The sequence below is a fragment of the Canis lupus genome, chromosome 11 (genome assembly GCF_003254725.2).
Source record: "Canis lupus dingo isolate Sandy chromosome 11, ASM325472v2, whole genome shotgun sequence".
Lineage (NCBI taxonomy): Eukaryota > Metazoa > Chordata > Mammalia > Carnivora > Canidae > Canis > Canis lupus.
The window spans coordinates 67,362,885-67,379,376 of NC_064253.1; the positions used below are offsets into that span (position 1 = coordinate 67,362,885).

Sequence of the window (16,492 nt, forward strand, 5' to 3'; positions counted from 1 at the left end):
CCAGCAGGTGCCACTCCTTATTTTAGACTGACGTAGGCAAGCCAGGCTGCCCCAGCTCCCATGGTTCACAGAGGGAAGGCTCCGATACAGCCTCGCAAAGCCCACTGGATCTTCTGTCCCTTTGTCCATGGGACTGGGAGGCGATGAAACAATGTGAAATGCACTGGGCGCATAGAGGGAGCCGCAGGGCTGGGAGAGACGGGAGGCGGAGAGAGGGCGTGACTGACACCCAGGGCGGCCCAACTGACCCATTGTTCTGTGTGGGACTGTGGGCCCTGGGAGGTCAGATCTTCTGATTTCTCAAATATGAGAGATTTCCTGATTTTGTAAAGCACGAGGCCAAAATGATAGGTGGGTCTGATTCGAGCTTTGGACACTGGTTGGGGATTGCTGCCTCCCTCTGAGCCCCGGAGCTGCTTATTTATGTGTCACCAGCTCCCATGAGAAGAGTGCGAGGGAATCCCTGAGGCTCAAGACCCTTCAGGGGCCTCCCTGTGTTTTCAGTACCTTGCACAGGGCCCGGCAGGTAGCATATACTCAGGAAGTGGTGACTGGCTGGCCCAGTCTGTGTTCCCTGTTTCTGCAGAGGGGATGCCTTTGCCTGGACATGCCTCATGGTCCCCCCATTTCTGTTCCGCAGAATCAGGTAGTCCCAGTAAAGGGAAGTCCTACACGGGCCTGGGGAAGAAGTCCCGGCTGATGAAAACAGTGCAGACCATGAAGGGCCACGGGAACTACCAGAACTGCCCGGTCATGAGGCCGCATGCCCCACACTCAAGCTATGGCACCTACGTCACCCTGGCCCCCAAAGTCCTCGTGTTTCCAGTCTTTGTTCAGGTAAGCTAGTGGCTGGCCCCAGGCGCTCCCTTGGGAGATGAGAAAGAGGAGGATCCTTCACCCCAGCATCAGGGATGGCGCCTTGTTCCAGAAAGGATCCCTCTGGGGAAAGAAATGGCTTCAGGTGCTCAGGATTCTGGGGGTTATACTGAGGGAGCAGAGGTCTCCAGGAGGAGGAACAGGAGAGTGGGGGCCGGGAAGCTGAGCAACGAAAGCCTCTTGTCCCTGCCCCCTTTCCCAATTTTCCCTTTCTCTGGGGACATGCAGGCACACTACAGCTACTTGTTGGCATTGCCGCGGGGCCGGCTTGCTGAGGCTTCTGCTTTTCTGGCTCATCAGGTGCTTTGCTGTTTGGAAGTGAGCCTTGAGCTCTGGCGTCTGGCCTCCTTGGTCTTAGCAAACGTGTCTGGCCAGTATGAGCTGGTGGCCTGAGATTCATCTCCCATCTCCCTCTCCTCCTGCTCCCTCTGCTTCTTCCATCCCTTCCTCCCTTTATGTCTTCCACCACCCAGACAGAATCAGCATGAACATTCGGGTGTCTTTTCTGTGTGTGTGTACACATTCCAGAAAGAAAACCGAACAACTTTTATTGTACATTTTCTATCCCTTTGCCTTTTGTTGAGCAAGGAGCCTTGATGCGGGGCTCCATCCCAGGACCCCGGGATAATGACCTGAGCCAAAGGCAGATGCTTCACCGACTGGCCACCCAGGCACCCCCATCATTGCCTTTTTTAAATGAAAGTTGCAGCATGAACATTTTCTACGTCACTAAATACTCTCCAAGCCTTTGTTTTACAGTGCTTGCATACTACTCTAGTTTACGGACATGTATTTATTTAACCAGCTCTCTGTTCAGATATACTTCTATCTCCTCCTTAGCTATTGCAAACAACTCTGTGATGAAAATCCTTGCGCATGAATTGCCCCCTCTGATTATTTTCCTTGGAAGAGAGCCCTGGAAGTGAAATGACGGGGTCATGGGCCAGAAACACGTCAAAGGCTCTTTGTATATATTTACAAATGGCTTTCCAGAAAGACTGTGTTCGTTGGTCCTCTCATCAGCAGCATAGAGGTGACACAGTCAGGGGCTTCATTTCTGACCATGCCTTCCTTCTCCATGCACCTCTGGCAGGTGACACACCTCTCCCTGGATGGCTCCTGCCTTTCTTTTGGTCTCTTCTCTTTCTCAGGACAAGACCACAGAGGTCTGTACATCCACTGGGATTATTTTCCCCTTTCCTTTTAAAATCTTTACAAAAAATGACAATTTGTTTTCAGAGAGTTATAGCAACTTTTAAATTGTAAAGTTTTTAAACCAAAAATGGCATAACAAGTGTGCAGTTTAATGAATAATCACGAAGCAGGTGTCCCCTAAGATAAAGCCGTAGGCCATTGCTGCCTTTCCAAAGGCCGTATGTTTCCTCTAGATCCTCATACCCTCCTCCCTGCCAGGCCTACCCATGAGCCCGACTCCTTAAGAGTCATTTCCTTGCTTTCCTTTATTTTTACTATCTCTCTGTGCTTTCCTGGATAACATATTTTGTTTGGCCTCTTCTGGGACCTTGCTTCTTTTGCCTCACAGTCTTTGTGAGATCCATCCAGGTGGTTGTGTGCAGTTGACATCTGCTGCATTATCTTTCTTCTAGCACCTTGCTTGGTGTTGGGTACCTGAAGCCATGTTATAAATACATATTCACCAAGGATTAGTCCTGCTGGGTAATCCAGAATTTAGGGAGCTTTCTCTGGGCTGGGCAGGTGGCAGGGGTTCCTGAGTGGGAAAGGGGCAGGATGATGGGGTGGCTGAGGAGTGTGGGTGAGAACTGGTCCCTGGGGACTGATGGCTGAGCAGGAGGCCCTCTACTCAAGGGTGTTATGAATGTAGAGTGGGGACTGGGCTGGCTCTGAAGGGACTTAAGTGACCAAATCTGGCATGAGGCTCTCAGGGTATCTCTGAGAGCCTGGGCCTGGCAGGAGGGACTTTTCCATGAGGCCTGCATGGGTCAGATGGAGGGAGGGCGGAGAGGGCCCCCCAGAGCCCATCTAGTCGGGGAGCTCGGGGGAGAATGGTGAGCACCTAAACATGTGGTTGGACTTCCTGCCAGAGCATGGCTTTTACAGTGGAGCTTGGTGGGGAAGGTGGTGGCAACAGTTCCGCCCAGGACAAGAGTATCTGTCTTTCTGTTTCCACCTGTGTGTGAGGGGGCGTGTGGGCTCACGGGGTGGGGGGAGCCTGGAGCCTTCTCTCGGTCGGCAGCCGACAGGGTTCTCTGTGGCTGGCTCTGGCAAGCTGCCTCCCCCTCCACCCACCCCGTCTCCATTGGGCTTCTCTGAATTGCCCACATTGTTTTCAGCCTTTAGATCTCTGTAACCCTGCCCGGACACTCCTGTTGTCTGAGGAGCTGCTGCTGTACGAGGGGAGGAACAAGGCTGTGGAGGTAAGGCTGACACGTGTGCTTCCCAGGTAGGGTTTCACCAGCATCCTCCAGGCCCCTAACTTTTCTCTTCCTGATGGTCTTAGAATTGTACAGTCTCAGGGCAGGAAAATCCTGAAAGCTTCCACCCCGTCCCCTTTCCCATCCCCCTCCTTATCAAATGGCTGCCTAGCTTGCTCTTGTACCTTTCCAATGATGGGGAACTCACTACCTATCAAAGCTGTGTAGTCCATCTTTGATGGTTAGAAAGCTTTCCCAGCCCCTGAAGACCTCCCATTGTCTATCTTAACTTCCTTCACCCCGGCTGTGATGAATGGCTTTGTAGATGAGAAGATTGGAACTATTAGCCAAAGAGAATTTTTGAAGGAGCATCAGTTGCTCAGGTTTTCTGGGTCTGTATTACCCCAAATCCCAGCTCCTCTTCTGAAGGATACATCTGTGATTTCTTCTGGGCTCTAGCTCTGCCGATGGAGGCCTGGGTGTGGAGATTACACAGTTCTGCCCGGGAGTTTCTTATCTCTTATCTCTACCTGGGGGAGTTTCCCTCACCCACACAGTCCCCAGAGCCATCTCAGGCCAGTGAAATCTACTTGGCGCTGAAGTTGGAGCCCTGGGATCTGACTGGACCCTCTGCAGGGCTTGCTGCCGATTGGGCCGGCAATGGGGCTCAGCGGAGCTGAGCAGCAGCTTGGGGTAGTGGAATGTTCAGGAAGCCTGGAGGCTAGAAGCTTATAGCCAGCTCCTGCTCTGCGGCTGGCTCACTCCTGACTTCCCTGTCCTTTCCTTAGTGTTCTCCTCTGAACACTGGTGGTGTGTGTATTTGAGGCAGCTGAGGTTAGCTGATCTCTAAGGGCCCGTTCAGCCTCAGCATTCTGGGACATTATGTGTAATTGTGGCTAAGTAGGAGGCTGATTTTGTTTTTTCTCAGCTAGGGAACCAGAACTTGTTTATTCCAAATGAGCATTTTCTTTTTCTAGGGAACTCCCTGCTTACTTCTACCCCACTGGCATTGCTCACTACACTTCTTCTTTTTATTTTATTTTTTATTTTAAAAAATATTTTATTTATTTATTCATGAGACACAGAGAAAGAGAGAGGCAGAGACACAGGCAGAGGGAGAAGCAGGCTCCATGCAGGGAGCCCGATGTGGGACTCGATCCCGGGTCTCCAGGATCACGCCCTGGGCTGAAGGTGGCGCTAAACCTCTGAGCCACCCGGGCTGCCCTTCTTCTTTTTTTTTTTTTTTTTTTTTTTTAAATTTTTATTTATTTATGATAGTCACAGAGAGAGAGAGAGAGGGGCACAGAGACATAGGCAGAGGGAGAAGCAGGCTCCATGCACCGGGAGCCTGATGTGGGATTCGATCCCGGGTCTCCAGGATCGCGCCCTGGGCCAAAGGCAGGCGCCAAACCGCTGCGCCACCCAGGGATCCCTGCCCTTCTTCTTTTAAAAAATATTTATTTATTTGAGACAGAGAGAGAGCAAGCAAGCAAGCAAGCAAGCAAGAGAGCAGGAGTAGGGGCAGAGGGAGAGGGAGAAGCAGACTCTCCGCTGAGCAGGGAGCCTGACGTGTGGCTCGATCCCAGGACCCTGAGATCATGACCAGAGCTGAAGGCAGATCCTTAACTGACTGAGCCCCCCAGGTGCCAAGCTCACTACACTTCTGGACTTCCTCTTGAGGAGCTTTCTTAAGAACCTTGGCATATCTTCTGAGTTACCTCTGAGAGAGTAAAACTTCACCAGTAAATTTGAGTTTTAGGAACAAGAAATCGCTTGGAGCTGTGCTTGATGAGTAAGTGTGTGGTGGAGCTAAGTCAGGTGGCCAAGTGTCAGAAAGTGAGGTGTGGCTACAAATTCACAAGACTCAGATGAAGGCAGAAATGACAGCCATCCTAAAACACATACCTATGTCTAAATCTGCTCTTTTGTTTGTCTTCTCACCACTGGGCGCTCAAACACTTCTCACTGCACATGCATTTAACATAGTAGACCTTAAATTAGCTCCTGCAGCATCCTTGAGAGAGAGGCCAGTTGTCCCCACTTTACAGATGAAGAAGGTGAGGCTCCCAGTGAGATCAACTGGAACCCAGGGGTCTCAAGGCGCATTACGGATAGAGCCAGGATTAGCAGTTGGATCTCTGGCTCAGCAGTGCTTTCACGATCCCATGCTGCCTCTGGCATGTTTGTTGAAAAACAGACTGACAAGCACAGGCTGGAGCCATAGCCTGATTATGTTTACAGTCTGTCCAAAAAAGCTTTGTCTAGTGGATCTTTAGAGTCTTAGAACTAAGAGATCCCTTTTGAAGACTGAAAGAAACGACTTGAAGACAAATAAATATCTTTCTTTTTCATGAAACATGCTAGGCTGCCAATACATGGATCTTGGTACCTTTAGGTCAAAAATACAAACCAATTCAAGAGGGGCTTGGATAAGTTTGTAGAATTGCAGCGTTGGTTGGGCCCTCAGAAGTCATCCATTCTGACTGCTTCTCTGTAACTTTCCAGCTGATGGTTTTCCAGATGGCTTTGGATTGGGAGAGGCAGCCCCTCCAGGCACACACAGGTTTTGTTACGGGAGAATGCTAAATTGTAGAAAGTTCCCTTTTACCCATAACAGAAATCTTTCTTCCTGGAATGTTCCCGCTTGTTCGTCTTCCCGTCTCTTCTCCGAGCATGCTCCAGGTCGCTAACGTCTGGGAGCTGATGAGTCTCACATTGGGCTGCCCCACATCATGCGCCCTCCCAGAAGTCACACGCTTGAGTAACGTGCCCTGAGATCAAATCAGCACTATGGCGTAGCCTCGCTTACACGTTCAAACAATAGCTGTTGAGCATCTACCAGGCCCTGTGCTCAGGGTCACAGGGGAATTATGAGGCCCAAGACAGACACACCCTCACTTCATGCACTGACTCACTGAGTTTACCATTAACCAAGGCACCAAGGTCTTTTCTGCAAACTCTGCCTTTAGGCAAGATCTCTGGGGAGAGCTTGCTTAGGGCTCCTTGGGAGAAGTGAACCTCCAAGTTGCAAGGATTTCCTAACCAAGCGATCTCTCAACCTTTGACCCTTTGGGAAAGCAGATGTGTCCTTGGAGCAAATGTGGGGAAGGCACCCGGCGGCCCCATGGCCTGTTGTGGAAGGCAACAGGTAATTGGGCGGTGGAGATGGCATCACTCCACTGTGGGCCGCTACGGCTCCTTCTGGAGGAAGTCCGGCAGGGTGCTGGTGGCACAGGAGAGGGATCCCCCTGCCCCTCTGCCCTGTGTCCAGCTGTGTGCCAGCTCTGTCCTTTCCCTGACCCGACCTTTGGGGAAATTCTTCATTCATGCCTTAATCACTTCCTGTCTAGACCACATTCTCAGCACTGGGAATTGGGGCCAGAGTAGTGGCCTGGAGCTCCTCTCACCTTGCCCATGGTTCTTCCCAAGTTGCCATCCACCTAGCTCTCTTAGAGCCTGGGACCTTTTTTTTTTTTTTTTTTTTTTTTTTAACATTTTAGATTCCTGACAGACTGCCCCCCCTCGGACCCTTCCCCTGCCAGCTTCCCTACGGGTCTGGAGGTATGACTGCCAGATTTCTTTTTAGTGGGAAAACCTGCAAGTTTGCTCAGAGAATCAACCCCTCAGGTCCTAGATCATTTTTTCCCCCTTCTTTAACTTCATTTTTGGTCTCCTTTGCTTTTCTCTTTTGGTCCGTGCTTGGCTCCTTTCGCATTCAGGGGGAGGATGGATGTAGGCATATGGATACCTCTCCATGTTATAAGAGCTTTGGAGTCAGACAGATCTGGGCAATGGTCCATGGCTGTGTGGCCTTGGACAGGTCACTTCAGCTCTCTGAGCTGCATGGTCCCCATCTTTGAAGGAAGGCAGTGATGCTATTTACAAGTAAGAATCCACTGAGCAGAAAGAAAGAACTTAACAGATGGGCCTTCTTTTGGGCTGTGTTGGGTCAGGACTGTGGTTTGGGAGAAGTCTGGAGAGTCATACCAGAATCTCTCCCAGCCCACATTTCCAGAGCTCTCGTGTTGGGTGCCCATTGGAGAAGCTAGAGCCCAGGAGAGCCTCCTGCTCAGGGACACCCCCATTGCCCCTATGGCCCAGATTCCTCCAAACCTCTGTGCTTGTGCTGTGCTCAAGGAGCCAAGTGGTCCTTTGAAAAATATTTATGTATTTTTAAATCACGAAAGTAATAGGCTCTCTTGTCATACAATGCAAATTAAACAGAAATGTATAAAGTGAAATTCTGCTCCCAAAGGGAAGAGTGTGATATCTTAGACATTTAAAAAATGTATAAATCTACAATTTTATGTTACAAAATTGGATTAAAATCTAGGCATTTTTGCACATTGAGCTACTTGGCTTTTTAGGGCAATGTGGGCACCATGTGGACAGATTTCTACCTGCATTTCTGTCCACATAGCCTTACTTTATTCTTTTGATAGTTGCATAAAATTCTCCCATATGAAGGCAGATTTATTTTTTAAAGAGTTTTACTTATTTATTCATGAGAGACACAGAGAGAGAGAGGCAGAGACATAGGCAGAGGGAGAAGCAGGCTCCCTGCAGGGAACCCAATGTGGGACTCGATCTCAGGACCCTGGGATCACGACCTGAGCCAAAAGCAGATGCTCGACCCCTGAGCCACCCAGGTGCCCCTAGAATAATTTATTTTATCCATCCTCTCTTGTTGGGTATCTGTGTTCTTTTTTTTATTATGAAGATACCGTTGAGAACATCCTTATAGTTTCATATTAATATATCCTTGTAGGTATTTCTGTAGGCTAGAGCATCAGAGGTAGTTATTCCGTCATCTTTAACAGTCTGATAGCTAAATGTCAACATGTTGACTTTCTTAAACTTCAGCAATCACCCCGAGCATACTCGCTGTGGCCTTTGAGGGTGCACGCCAAGCCTTCTGGGTAACTCCTCCTACCTCAGAAGAGATAAGGTGTCAAGGTTTTGATACCTCAAAGGGAAGTTCACATAATTAATAACATTTTGTTTTCTTTGGAGAATCTAAAATTGGATTTTATTGCTTTTAACTAAGAGCTGCTGCAAGGCTTACAAAGCAAAGAACAGTGTAATCTTTAGTGGCATTAGGGGATCAAGTAGTTTTTTTTTAGCACGAAACTATGCTGAGCATGCCTGTTGGTTTACCTATAATGTCTAAAAATAGCTTTCTCCTTTTATTTTTGGAACAGCTAGCGCATAAAAGAGATAAAAGTCACATACATGTCTGTATTAGAGCGTAAGTAGCTGGCTTTCTCTTGAACTGATTATGTGTTAATGTAGTTAAAATCATCCTCGAAGAATGTGATCATAAGACCTCACACTGCATGATGCTTCAATTCAGTCTACACAGGGCTCGTGAAAGAAGCCTGTGAGGGACCTGGGCAGGGACACTCCCCTGTCTGTACAGATGAGAAAACTGAAGCATCAGCTCTGGGGACCCTAACCAGGTTTTCATGGCTCCTTAGTGGAGAGCCTTGTGACTTCTGACTCCAAGTGCAGCGCTCTTTTAGCCAGACATTTAGAGGAGAATACAAGCAATTGTGCCAACATCCCGCAGCTCCCGAGTGGCGCCAAGCCAGCAGCGCTGGGCTGAAGATTCCAGGGGCCTGTAGTCAGAAAGATGGCCTGGCGGGGGTTGGGCTGTGGAGGTGGAGAGGCCTGCAGGGGTCACCTGCCGTGGAAGGTGAGGGTCGTGTTTTATCCTATTTCCCTACCCCCTCCCCATGATAAAGAGTTAGAGGTGTAGAAAACTCTAGACCAAAGGGAAGTCCTGATTGTAGATCACATCTCTGTCCTTGGCCAAGGCCACACTGAGAGTCTGATCCTAGTTCTGCCCGAGATGACCAAGACTCCTTACCCCGGCCTCCCAGGGAGACCGTGGCTCCCGGGCTCTGGGGCAGCAGAGCAGCCGGTTCTGTTTGCTCTCTTGGGATGCAGGTGACGCTGTTTGCCTACTCAGACCTGCTGCTCTTCACCAAGGAAGATGAGCCGGGACGCTGCAACGTCCTGAGGAACCCCCTCTACCTCCAGAGCGTGAAGCTGCAGGAAGGTAAGTGCGTGCCCCAGGTGCCCTGGATTCCATCCTGCTTGCCCTGAGTCCCGCTACTCTGGGCCGTACAGATGCACAGTTTGGATTTGACCCGGCTGCCAGGCGGGCTGCCAGCCATCAGTGGGGCATCTGAGCACGTGGGGTTGGGGCCAGTCCTGCCCCTGGGCCGCTAGGCTCCGCGACACTGGCGTTTCATCCTAGGCCGTATGCCCTGAGCTCTGCTGGGAGGTTTCTGGTCCAGACACGTTTCAGGGAGGCCGTGGAGTGGGAAGAGCTTTGGGCTCACACAGACCTGTGCTTAGATCTCGGCCCTGCCGCTCACTGCCTGTGATCTTGGGCACGTTCTACTCCAACCTCTTTGAGCCTGGGGGCTCACGTGTAAGTGGGGCTGCCGGTAGGTTGTTGTGCAGATTTAGTAAGGTCATATGCAGGGGCCCGGCCCACACCAGGTGCCCGGTGCTCGCTGCCTGCTGCCCCACTCGCCACGCACATCCCGGACAGGAGAGCACTGCTCCTTCTGCACCCAGCCACATGGCCCAGGCTGGGGCCCGGGGAGCAGGGGTCCCGGGGGACCGTGGAGCCAAGGTCCCCTGCAAACTTTCCATCGGGCCTCCTCCACTCGGGAACGGGAAGCCAGCTGGGAGTATCTGTTGAGCGGTTTGGTTTGGCGCCTAAAGTCCCTGCTGAAAGGGGCTTGATTTCCTCTCCCAGATTATGAAAACAACAACAGACCTGTTTGAGCACGGGCGACAGGGGCAGAGAGGAAAATATTACCCTGCGAAAGAATTCTGTTTTGACGGGTTTTGCTCCAGGAGAACTTCCTGCATGTTTGCAGAGCCGTCCTGTGTTCCTGTGCACGGTTCCTCCTCCTCCTCAGGAACCCAGGGAGTGTGAGAACCTCCCCTCGGGCCGCCCCACAGGAAGTCACTTACAACTTCTCCTTCTCTGCCTCGAGCTTTCTCCTGCCCACTGAGCAGGGCCGCCCCTGAGTGGGGAGAAGCAGGTCACCTGTCTCTGGGCCAGCTCCTCTTGCAGGGTGGCCGCAGGCAGCCTTCTGAGTAAGCTCCGCTGCAGCAGCTCCCACCCTGGCTCCCCAGGGCCTGCGGGGGGGGGGGGGGGGGGGGGAGCAGGTGAGAGCTCCGGCAGACTCTGCCCAGGGCTTCCCTGCCCCGCCCTGTTTCCCTCAGACCCAGCTTCCCCTGCTCACCCCTCCACCCCCTTCTCCCAGCCCTGCCACCCCCCTGCACGCATACCCCGCCTCAGACAATCAGGACCCAGTCAGGGATGGGGAGCCCGATAAGATGCACAGGCTGATTATAAGACCCAGACCTTTACTCAGTTGTGCTCATCATGCTCCTCACCCAGGTCTGGGGCCATGAGCCCTGGATGCTCATCTGCTCAGCCTCCTGCTAGAAGAGGGGAGGGGAAAGAAGAGAGGCTCAAACTGGCCATGCTTTGTGATGGGACTGGAGTGGGAGAGAAGAGGCCGTGGAAGAGCAGAGGGTCAGAGCTGGGAGTTTGGGGTCTGGGCTCTGCTTCGCTGCTAACGTGCTCTGTGACTTCAGCTGGCCGGCTCCCTTTTCTGGACTCTGGTGTCTCAGACTGTGAAGGATGGGTTGGACCCATCCTTGATGGTCTTTCCCAGCCCTGACGTGCCCTGACAGGAGGTTGCTGTGAGATGGTAGATGGTGCCCAAACATCCTGCCTCCACCCCTTGGGGTGGGCTGGGGGTGCTCGGCTGGGGATTGGTTGGCTCTTCCCCTCCTGGAGCCCTCAGACCCAAGCCTTGAAGTTAGAGTCTGGGTGAGCTCCGTCTTCCACTGGGTGGTGGCTGGTCCGAGTGGGTGGTGTGGGGCCTCAGGTGTTGCAGAGGACCTTCCAGATGCTGAGCTCTTGTGAGCAATAGCCTTGTGCAGACATGGCTTCCTTGAGCTAGAGCCCACATCCTCTCCCTGCAGATAGATGGTAGGCTGAGGGTGGCCAAGGCTGGCACCCCTCAGGAGAGAGGACCACGGCCAGCAGAGCCTGCTGGCTTGGCATGGGTGTCGAGGTGTGTGTGTGTGAGTGTTCACGTATTCTGGACTTGCTGCGACGGTTTGGTGCAGGTGGTTTGGTGTAGACGTGTTGTCTTGCCCTTCTCCAGCCCCTTCTCCAGCAAACAGTGAACATGGCTCTCCAGGGACAAGGCTCGGTGACACTGAGCACACAGGTGCATGTCTCATCTCTTAGATTTTCCTCCAGACGTTGGTGGAGCCCCTCCTTCCTCCCCCTGCCTCCACTCCCCTGAGACAGGCTTGTGGTTCCCAGGGCTCACAGAAATCCAGTGTCCCCTTCTCCTGCAGTTGGAGTTGGGGCTGTGGGACCCAGGGTCCTGAGTCCTGGCACCTGGCCTCCAGCCCATCTCCCACTGCAGCAGCGAGGGCCTGGGTGAGGCTTTTAAGAGATCCATCTGGGGCCTCGGCTGGAGCTTCTATTAACAGAATGGCCTCTGATTAATGTTGCTCATGCCTCCCAGGTGTGTCAACATGCATAGAAAGTTCAGTTTGGGGCAAAGAGGATGGTAATAAGGAGCACACCCTGCCTTTCCTACGGGCTGGGGCTGACAAGGGCTTTTCCTAGCAGGGGGGACCCTATGCCACCCAGGGAGCAATGACTGCCGTGTGTGACTTGCCCGAATGGAGCTTAGCTCTGCTGGCCAAGCATCCTCCCAGGGCCTAGCACGAGGCACAGAGCATTGTGAGTGCCCAGTGAATGTCTGTTGGCTGAATGAATGCATGAGCGACTAGGAGACTAGAAGTGCTGTGCAGCTCAGGGGCTGGGGCACACTTCTCCAGGGCTCCCAGCTGGTGGTGGCCACGTAAACTTCGCCTGCCCTCCTCCCTAGCATCCCCAAACTACAGCAGGTCTGAATGGCAGCATAAAGGGAACAGGCGGAGAGTTGGTGCTAACAATTGGGACATCTCTGGTCATCCAGGGCCCATTGTGGCCTCTTCCTGTCTCTGCCACCCACTGGCTTTACTGGTCTTTATATTTCTCTCTCCCAGGGGCCAGCATCCCGCCCACAGTGTGTCTTCCTGGCCTGCTCTGTTCTCTTAGGATGGCCTGGAAATGTCCAGCTGATTCTTGGGCTCTCCATCCACCACGAGGGAGCCAGGTACCCAGTCTCGGTAACTCAGCTGCTTAGGGTTCCAGCTGCTGGAACGCTTGGAGTTAAATTTAGTCAGCTGACATTTGCTGAGCACATCCTCCAAGCTCACCTCAGTGCCAGCTGCCTCCAAGGCCATGGCAGGGGGAGAGACACATTCCCACCTCTGGAGTAGGAGTGCAGAGTCTGGTGGGATGCAGAGAAGTAAAGGGGTGCGGGGCAGGGGGAGCAGAAATGTGATGCACTGGTTGGAACTCGGGCTTCAGAGGCAGCCGGCCTGGGTTCGAATCTCAGCTCCACCCGTCACTTACTGCATGCCTATACAAATTGTTTTCTCTCCCTGGGTCTCAGTTTCTGCAACTGGAAAATGGAAACAACACCCCTCTTGGCTTTGTCACGCAAGCATAGGGAGTGCTTGGCGAATGGCTGAGTTTGGGATCTCAGACCAGGTTTGAGAGGGCTCTGGGAACATGACAGAGGGATCAGACTCGAGTGAGGAAGCCATCTCTGGGCCTCTGGACCTCTCTCTGCACGGCCCACAGTCCTTGGTGGGAAGCAGGGTTCACCCAGGAGCCAGTGACTTGCAGTGGAATTTCAAAATGATGAAGGTAGCTGGAGTGTTGGATGGAAAACCCAAATGTGTGCTGCCTCCAGGTCTCTTTTCTTTGTACTTCTCCACACTCTGGAAAGCCCAGGGCCCGGTCTAATGTCCCAGAAGGGTTTCTGACGGGGTGAGGTGGCTCTCCTGGGTCAGCCACCACTTTTCCGCGGCTACGCCTCCTTCCTGGCACCCTGGGTTCCGGGGGCTTGCTGTCCCTTGTTGAGGCTCTGAGCCATGCTGAGCGCTGCCCCCATTCCATCCTTCTCTCAAAGCGCTGCCAGCACAAGGCTGTGATGTGGAACAGACTTCAGGGAAGGTTTGGGGTAATGTAGGAGGGTGGTGGCAGGGGGTGTCACAGCCCAGGAAGTTGTCAAGCAGCCGTCAACCACCCCCTGCCATTGGGAATATGTCGTAGGCTGAGCCTCCCCCAACCTCTCGGCCTCCTGTCTCCCCGAGGCTCCCATCTCCTTGGCTTTCCCCTCCCATCTGGAGCCTTCTTTTCTCTCACTGCCAGCTTCTAAAACCCACATTTCTGTTATTTTCTTACATAGATCTTTTTGTTTCTCCCTTGGCACTAAGATCTGCTTCTGGAAAGCCAAGGAGGCATCCAGAATGTTTTCTTAAACAAAAGAAACCACCTCCCCTTGTCTCCACCCTCAGCAAGGCAAATAGTTGGTGGAAGTTTCCAAATGAGAGGTTTCTTAAACATGATGAGCTTCCTAGGGGGGCCCTCCCCGTCCCGACCCTCCTTTAGGTGAGGAGAAGTAGAAGGATTTCTTCTGAGTCCAGAGTGAACTCCCCTGCCACCCCCGCCATCCCCCTCCCCCCCATTGGACTATTGGACTATTTTTCTCTGGCTCTTGCTGGCACCCCTGGCCCTAGGGAACTGCCCGTATGCTTGCTGCAGGGGGGCCTGGTCTTCACCCACACGAGGGCCTTCACTCACTGCTTTTCTTAGGAGTTGGCTTGCCCCACTATCTCTGTTACCTGGTTAGCTTTGCTTTGCAACCCATTTTGGTTTATCGGACAATTTCTTCGATTCAAATGTGTGTTGAGCCTCAGTTTTCCCCACACGAATCATGGATGCTAGTGGCCCCTGCGTCCTGGGGGTTGTTGCAAGGGTCGAGCTTCTGCACGGACAGCAGATGGCACAGCGGTCGGCACATGGCCCTGTAAGTGTGTGTTGTTATACGTGTGGTATGGTTGTTTCTCTCAATAATGACTACCTGCCCAGTGAAGTCAATTGCTTGAAATTCAGGAAATTGCTAACCATCCCTGGTCTGTGCCCCGAAGAATGCCCCGGTGGGGAGTGATGCCAGGTTCCGAGGAGCAGCCCACAATGGTCAGGGAAGGGGCAGGGCTTCTTCCTCACACTTGCTATCCCTTGAACCACAGCTTGTGCTTCTGCACGTCTGTGCCTTTGCCAATGCTGTTCCCACCTCCCGGAGTGTCCTTCTTCCCATCTTGCATTGAAGTTCAAGAGGATCCTCCTCCAAGGAGCCTTCCCCAGCAGCCAGGGATCACCTCTTGGTCTTTGTGTTTCTGAAGTGCTGGGACCAAATGGGTCGTCTGTAGGTTCTCTGCCTTAGCCCCTCTGCTGGAGGTGCGGGGAGCCCGACGGCCCCTCCCAGCTGCCTCCCAGGTGGAGAAGTGGAGGGTGGGCAGTTTGGGATTGGAAATCGGGGCTCTAGGAAAACACACTGAGGGGCTGGGCCCAGGCTGGGAGGCCATCTGCGGGTGACATCCAGACCACGACTGGGGATCTCGCTGCACAGCCCACACATTCCTAGGTCCATCCAGCAAGTTAAGTGGCCCCTTGTTGAACCCTTGGGAGCATTTCAAGGAAAACCCAAATGTGTGCTGCCTCTGTGTCCCTCCGTGTCCCTCATGGCAGGGAGCATGGAAAGACCGAAGCCTTCTGAGGCAGGTGACAGCTCCCTGGACCTGTGCCCAGAGGTGTTCCTGGCTACCTGTCAAGGGAGTGGGACTGCAGCATCCCTGGGGTGATGCAGACCTGTGGGTAAAGCCCTTACTGCTGTGCCTCCATCTGCTTAGTTCCTAAGTGGGTTTCCCTCCAGAGATTTCCCTGTCCCCTGTGCCTGCTTCCTTCTTCCTCTTTTTCTGGAAGGTACTGCACACAGGCTTCTGGGCGAGGCAGCTGGCAGTACTATAGCTGCTTAGACTGTGTTGCCGACTCTAACGCAAGTCTTATATTTTCTTTCCTCCAAGGTTCTTCAGAAGACCTGAAATTCTGTGTGCTGTACCTAGCAGAGGTGAGTCCTTGCCTCTGGATCTGAAGAGAGAGCTCTGTGGCCTGGTGCTAGTGGGAAGACATTGGTCTGCGTCTAGTCCTGGGTTCCAGTGCCAGGCTCCATGTCATCTCATACCGTGGTCCTGGGGGGTTTCCTGCCCTAGAATGGGGTCAGGAGTCCCTACCTCAGTGTCTCTCACCTCTGCGTGGAAGAGCAGTGGGCACAGAAGTGCCTAGAAGGGGGGTACCTGGGTGGCTCAGTCGGTGAAGCATCTTTCATCTGCTAGTCGTGATCCCAGGGTCCTGGGATCGAGCCCCACATCGGGCTCCCTGCTTAGCGAGGAGCCTGCTTCTCCCTCTCCCTCTGCCGTTCCCCCTGCTGGTGCTCTCTCGCTCTGTCCAATAAATATAGAAAATCTTAAAAAAAAAAAAAAAAAAGAAAAGAAATGCCCCGAGGGGACAGAAGGACATTGTGATCCCCCAATTAGGACCCTCTGGTCTCCAGCACCTGCAGGGGTCAGAGTGAGGCTGTGGCCTGACAGCTATGCATCATTTTCTTTACTTGGTTGGTAGCCTTGCTTCTGGAGATTTGCCCTGGTTCTTGTGCCTGCCTCCTTCTCCCTCTTTTTCCAGGAAGTACCACCCATGACCCCTCCTGCAGAATCTTGTCAGCGTTTTAAAGGGCACGGATGTAATTGCACGTTTACCTGGGCCAGCTAATGCAGGCTAAAGGAAACATTGAGTGTCTGCGCTTTGGGGCTGGAATGATGCCCACTCCGTGTGATTGGTATTCCTGGTTATCTCAGTCTGCTCAGAAGCACGTATGGGCGGTGCTATGCCTTTGCTGAACAAAAGCAGGCAGACAACTTACTGCTTGATATACTTTGGGAGATAAAATATTATCAGACCAGGGCTTTAATCACAGAAGTCCGTGGTGATGAAAACGTTGATTGCTACGGAGCCATAGAAACTCTTGAATTTTCAGCCAAATTTCTATTCCCAGTCTCATGTCTCTGCTGATAGGAGCAGGGGCAGTATCCATTCTAAGCAAGGATTCGTTAGACCCGTTCCCAGCCTCTGCTTCTACTTAAGTCTGTTCCATCTAAAAGTCCTGGACACACCAGCCTGTCTGGTGGGACAAGATGCTGTGGGCAGGGCATGGTCT

At 52.6% G+C, this 16,492-nt stretch overlaps 1 protein-coding gene across 11 annotated transcripts in view; it reads left to right on the plus strand.

Moving 5' to 3' along the window:
• Nucleotides 1-16,492, plus strand: part of RGS3 (regulator of G protein signaling 3) — a 137,909-nt gene that overhangs the window by 61,265 nt on the left and 60,152 nt on the right. For 9 of the 11 annotated variants that reach the window (XM_049116373.1, XM_049116372.1, XM_049116370.1 and 6 more), the window contains 4 exons: nucleotides 641-837; nucleotides 3,189-3,272; nucleotides 9,219-9,330; nucleotides 15,306-15,349. In XM_049116373.1, the coding sequence (XP_048972330.1) occupies nucleotides 641-837; nucleotides 3,189-3,272; nucleotides 9,219-9,330; nucleotides 15,306-15,349 (437 nt within the window). Of the gene's footprint in view, nucleotides 1-640; nucleotides 838-3,188; nucleotides 3,273-8,496; nucleotides 8,965-9,218; nucleotides 9,331-15,305; nucleotides 15,350-16,492 lie in introns of those variants that run through there. The other 2 variants (XM_049116376.1, XM_049116377.1) reach the window with 1 other exon arrangement.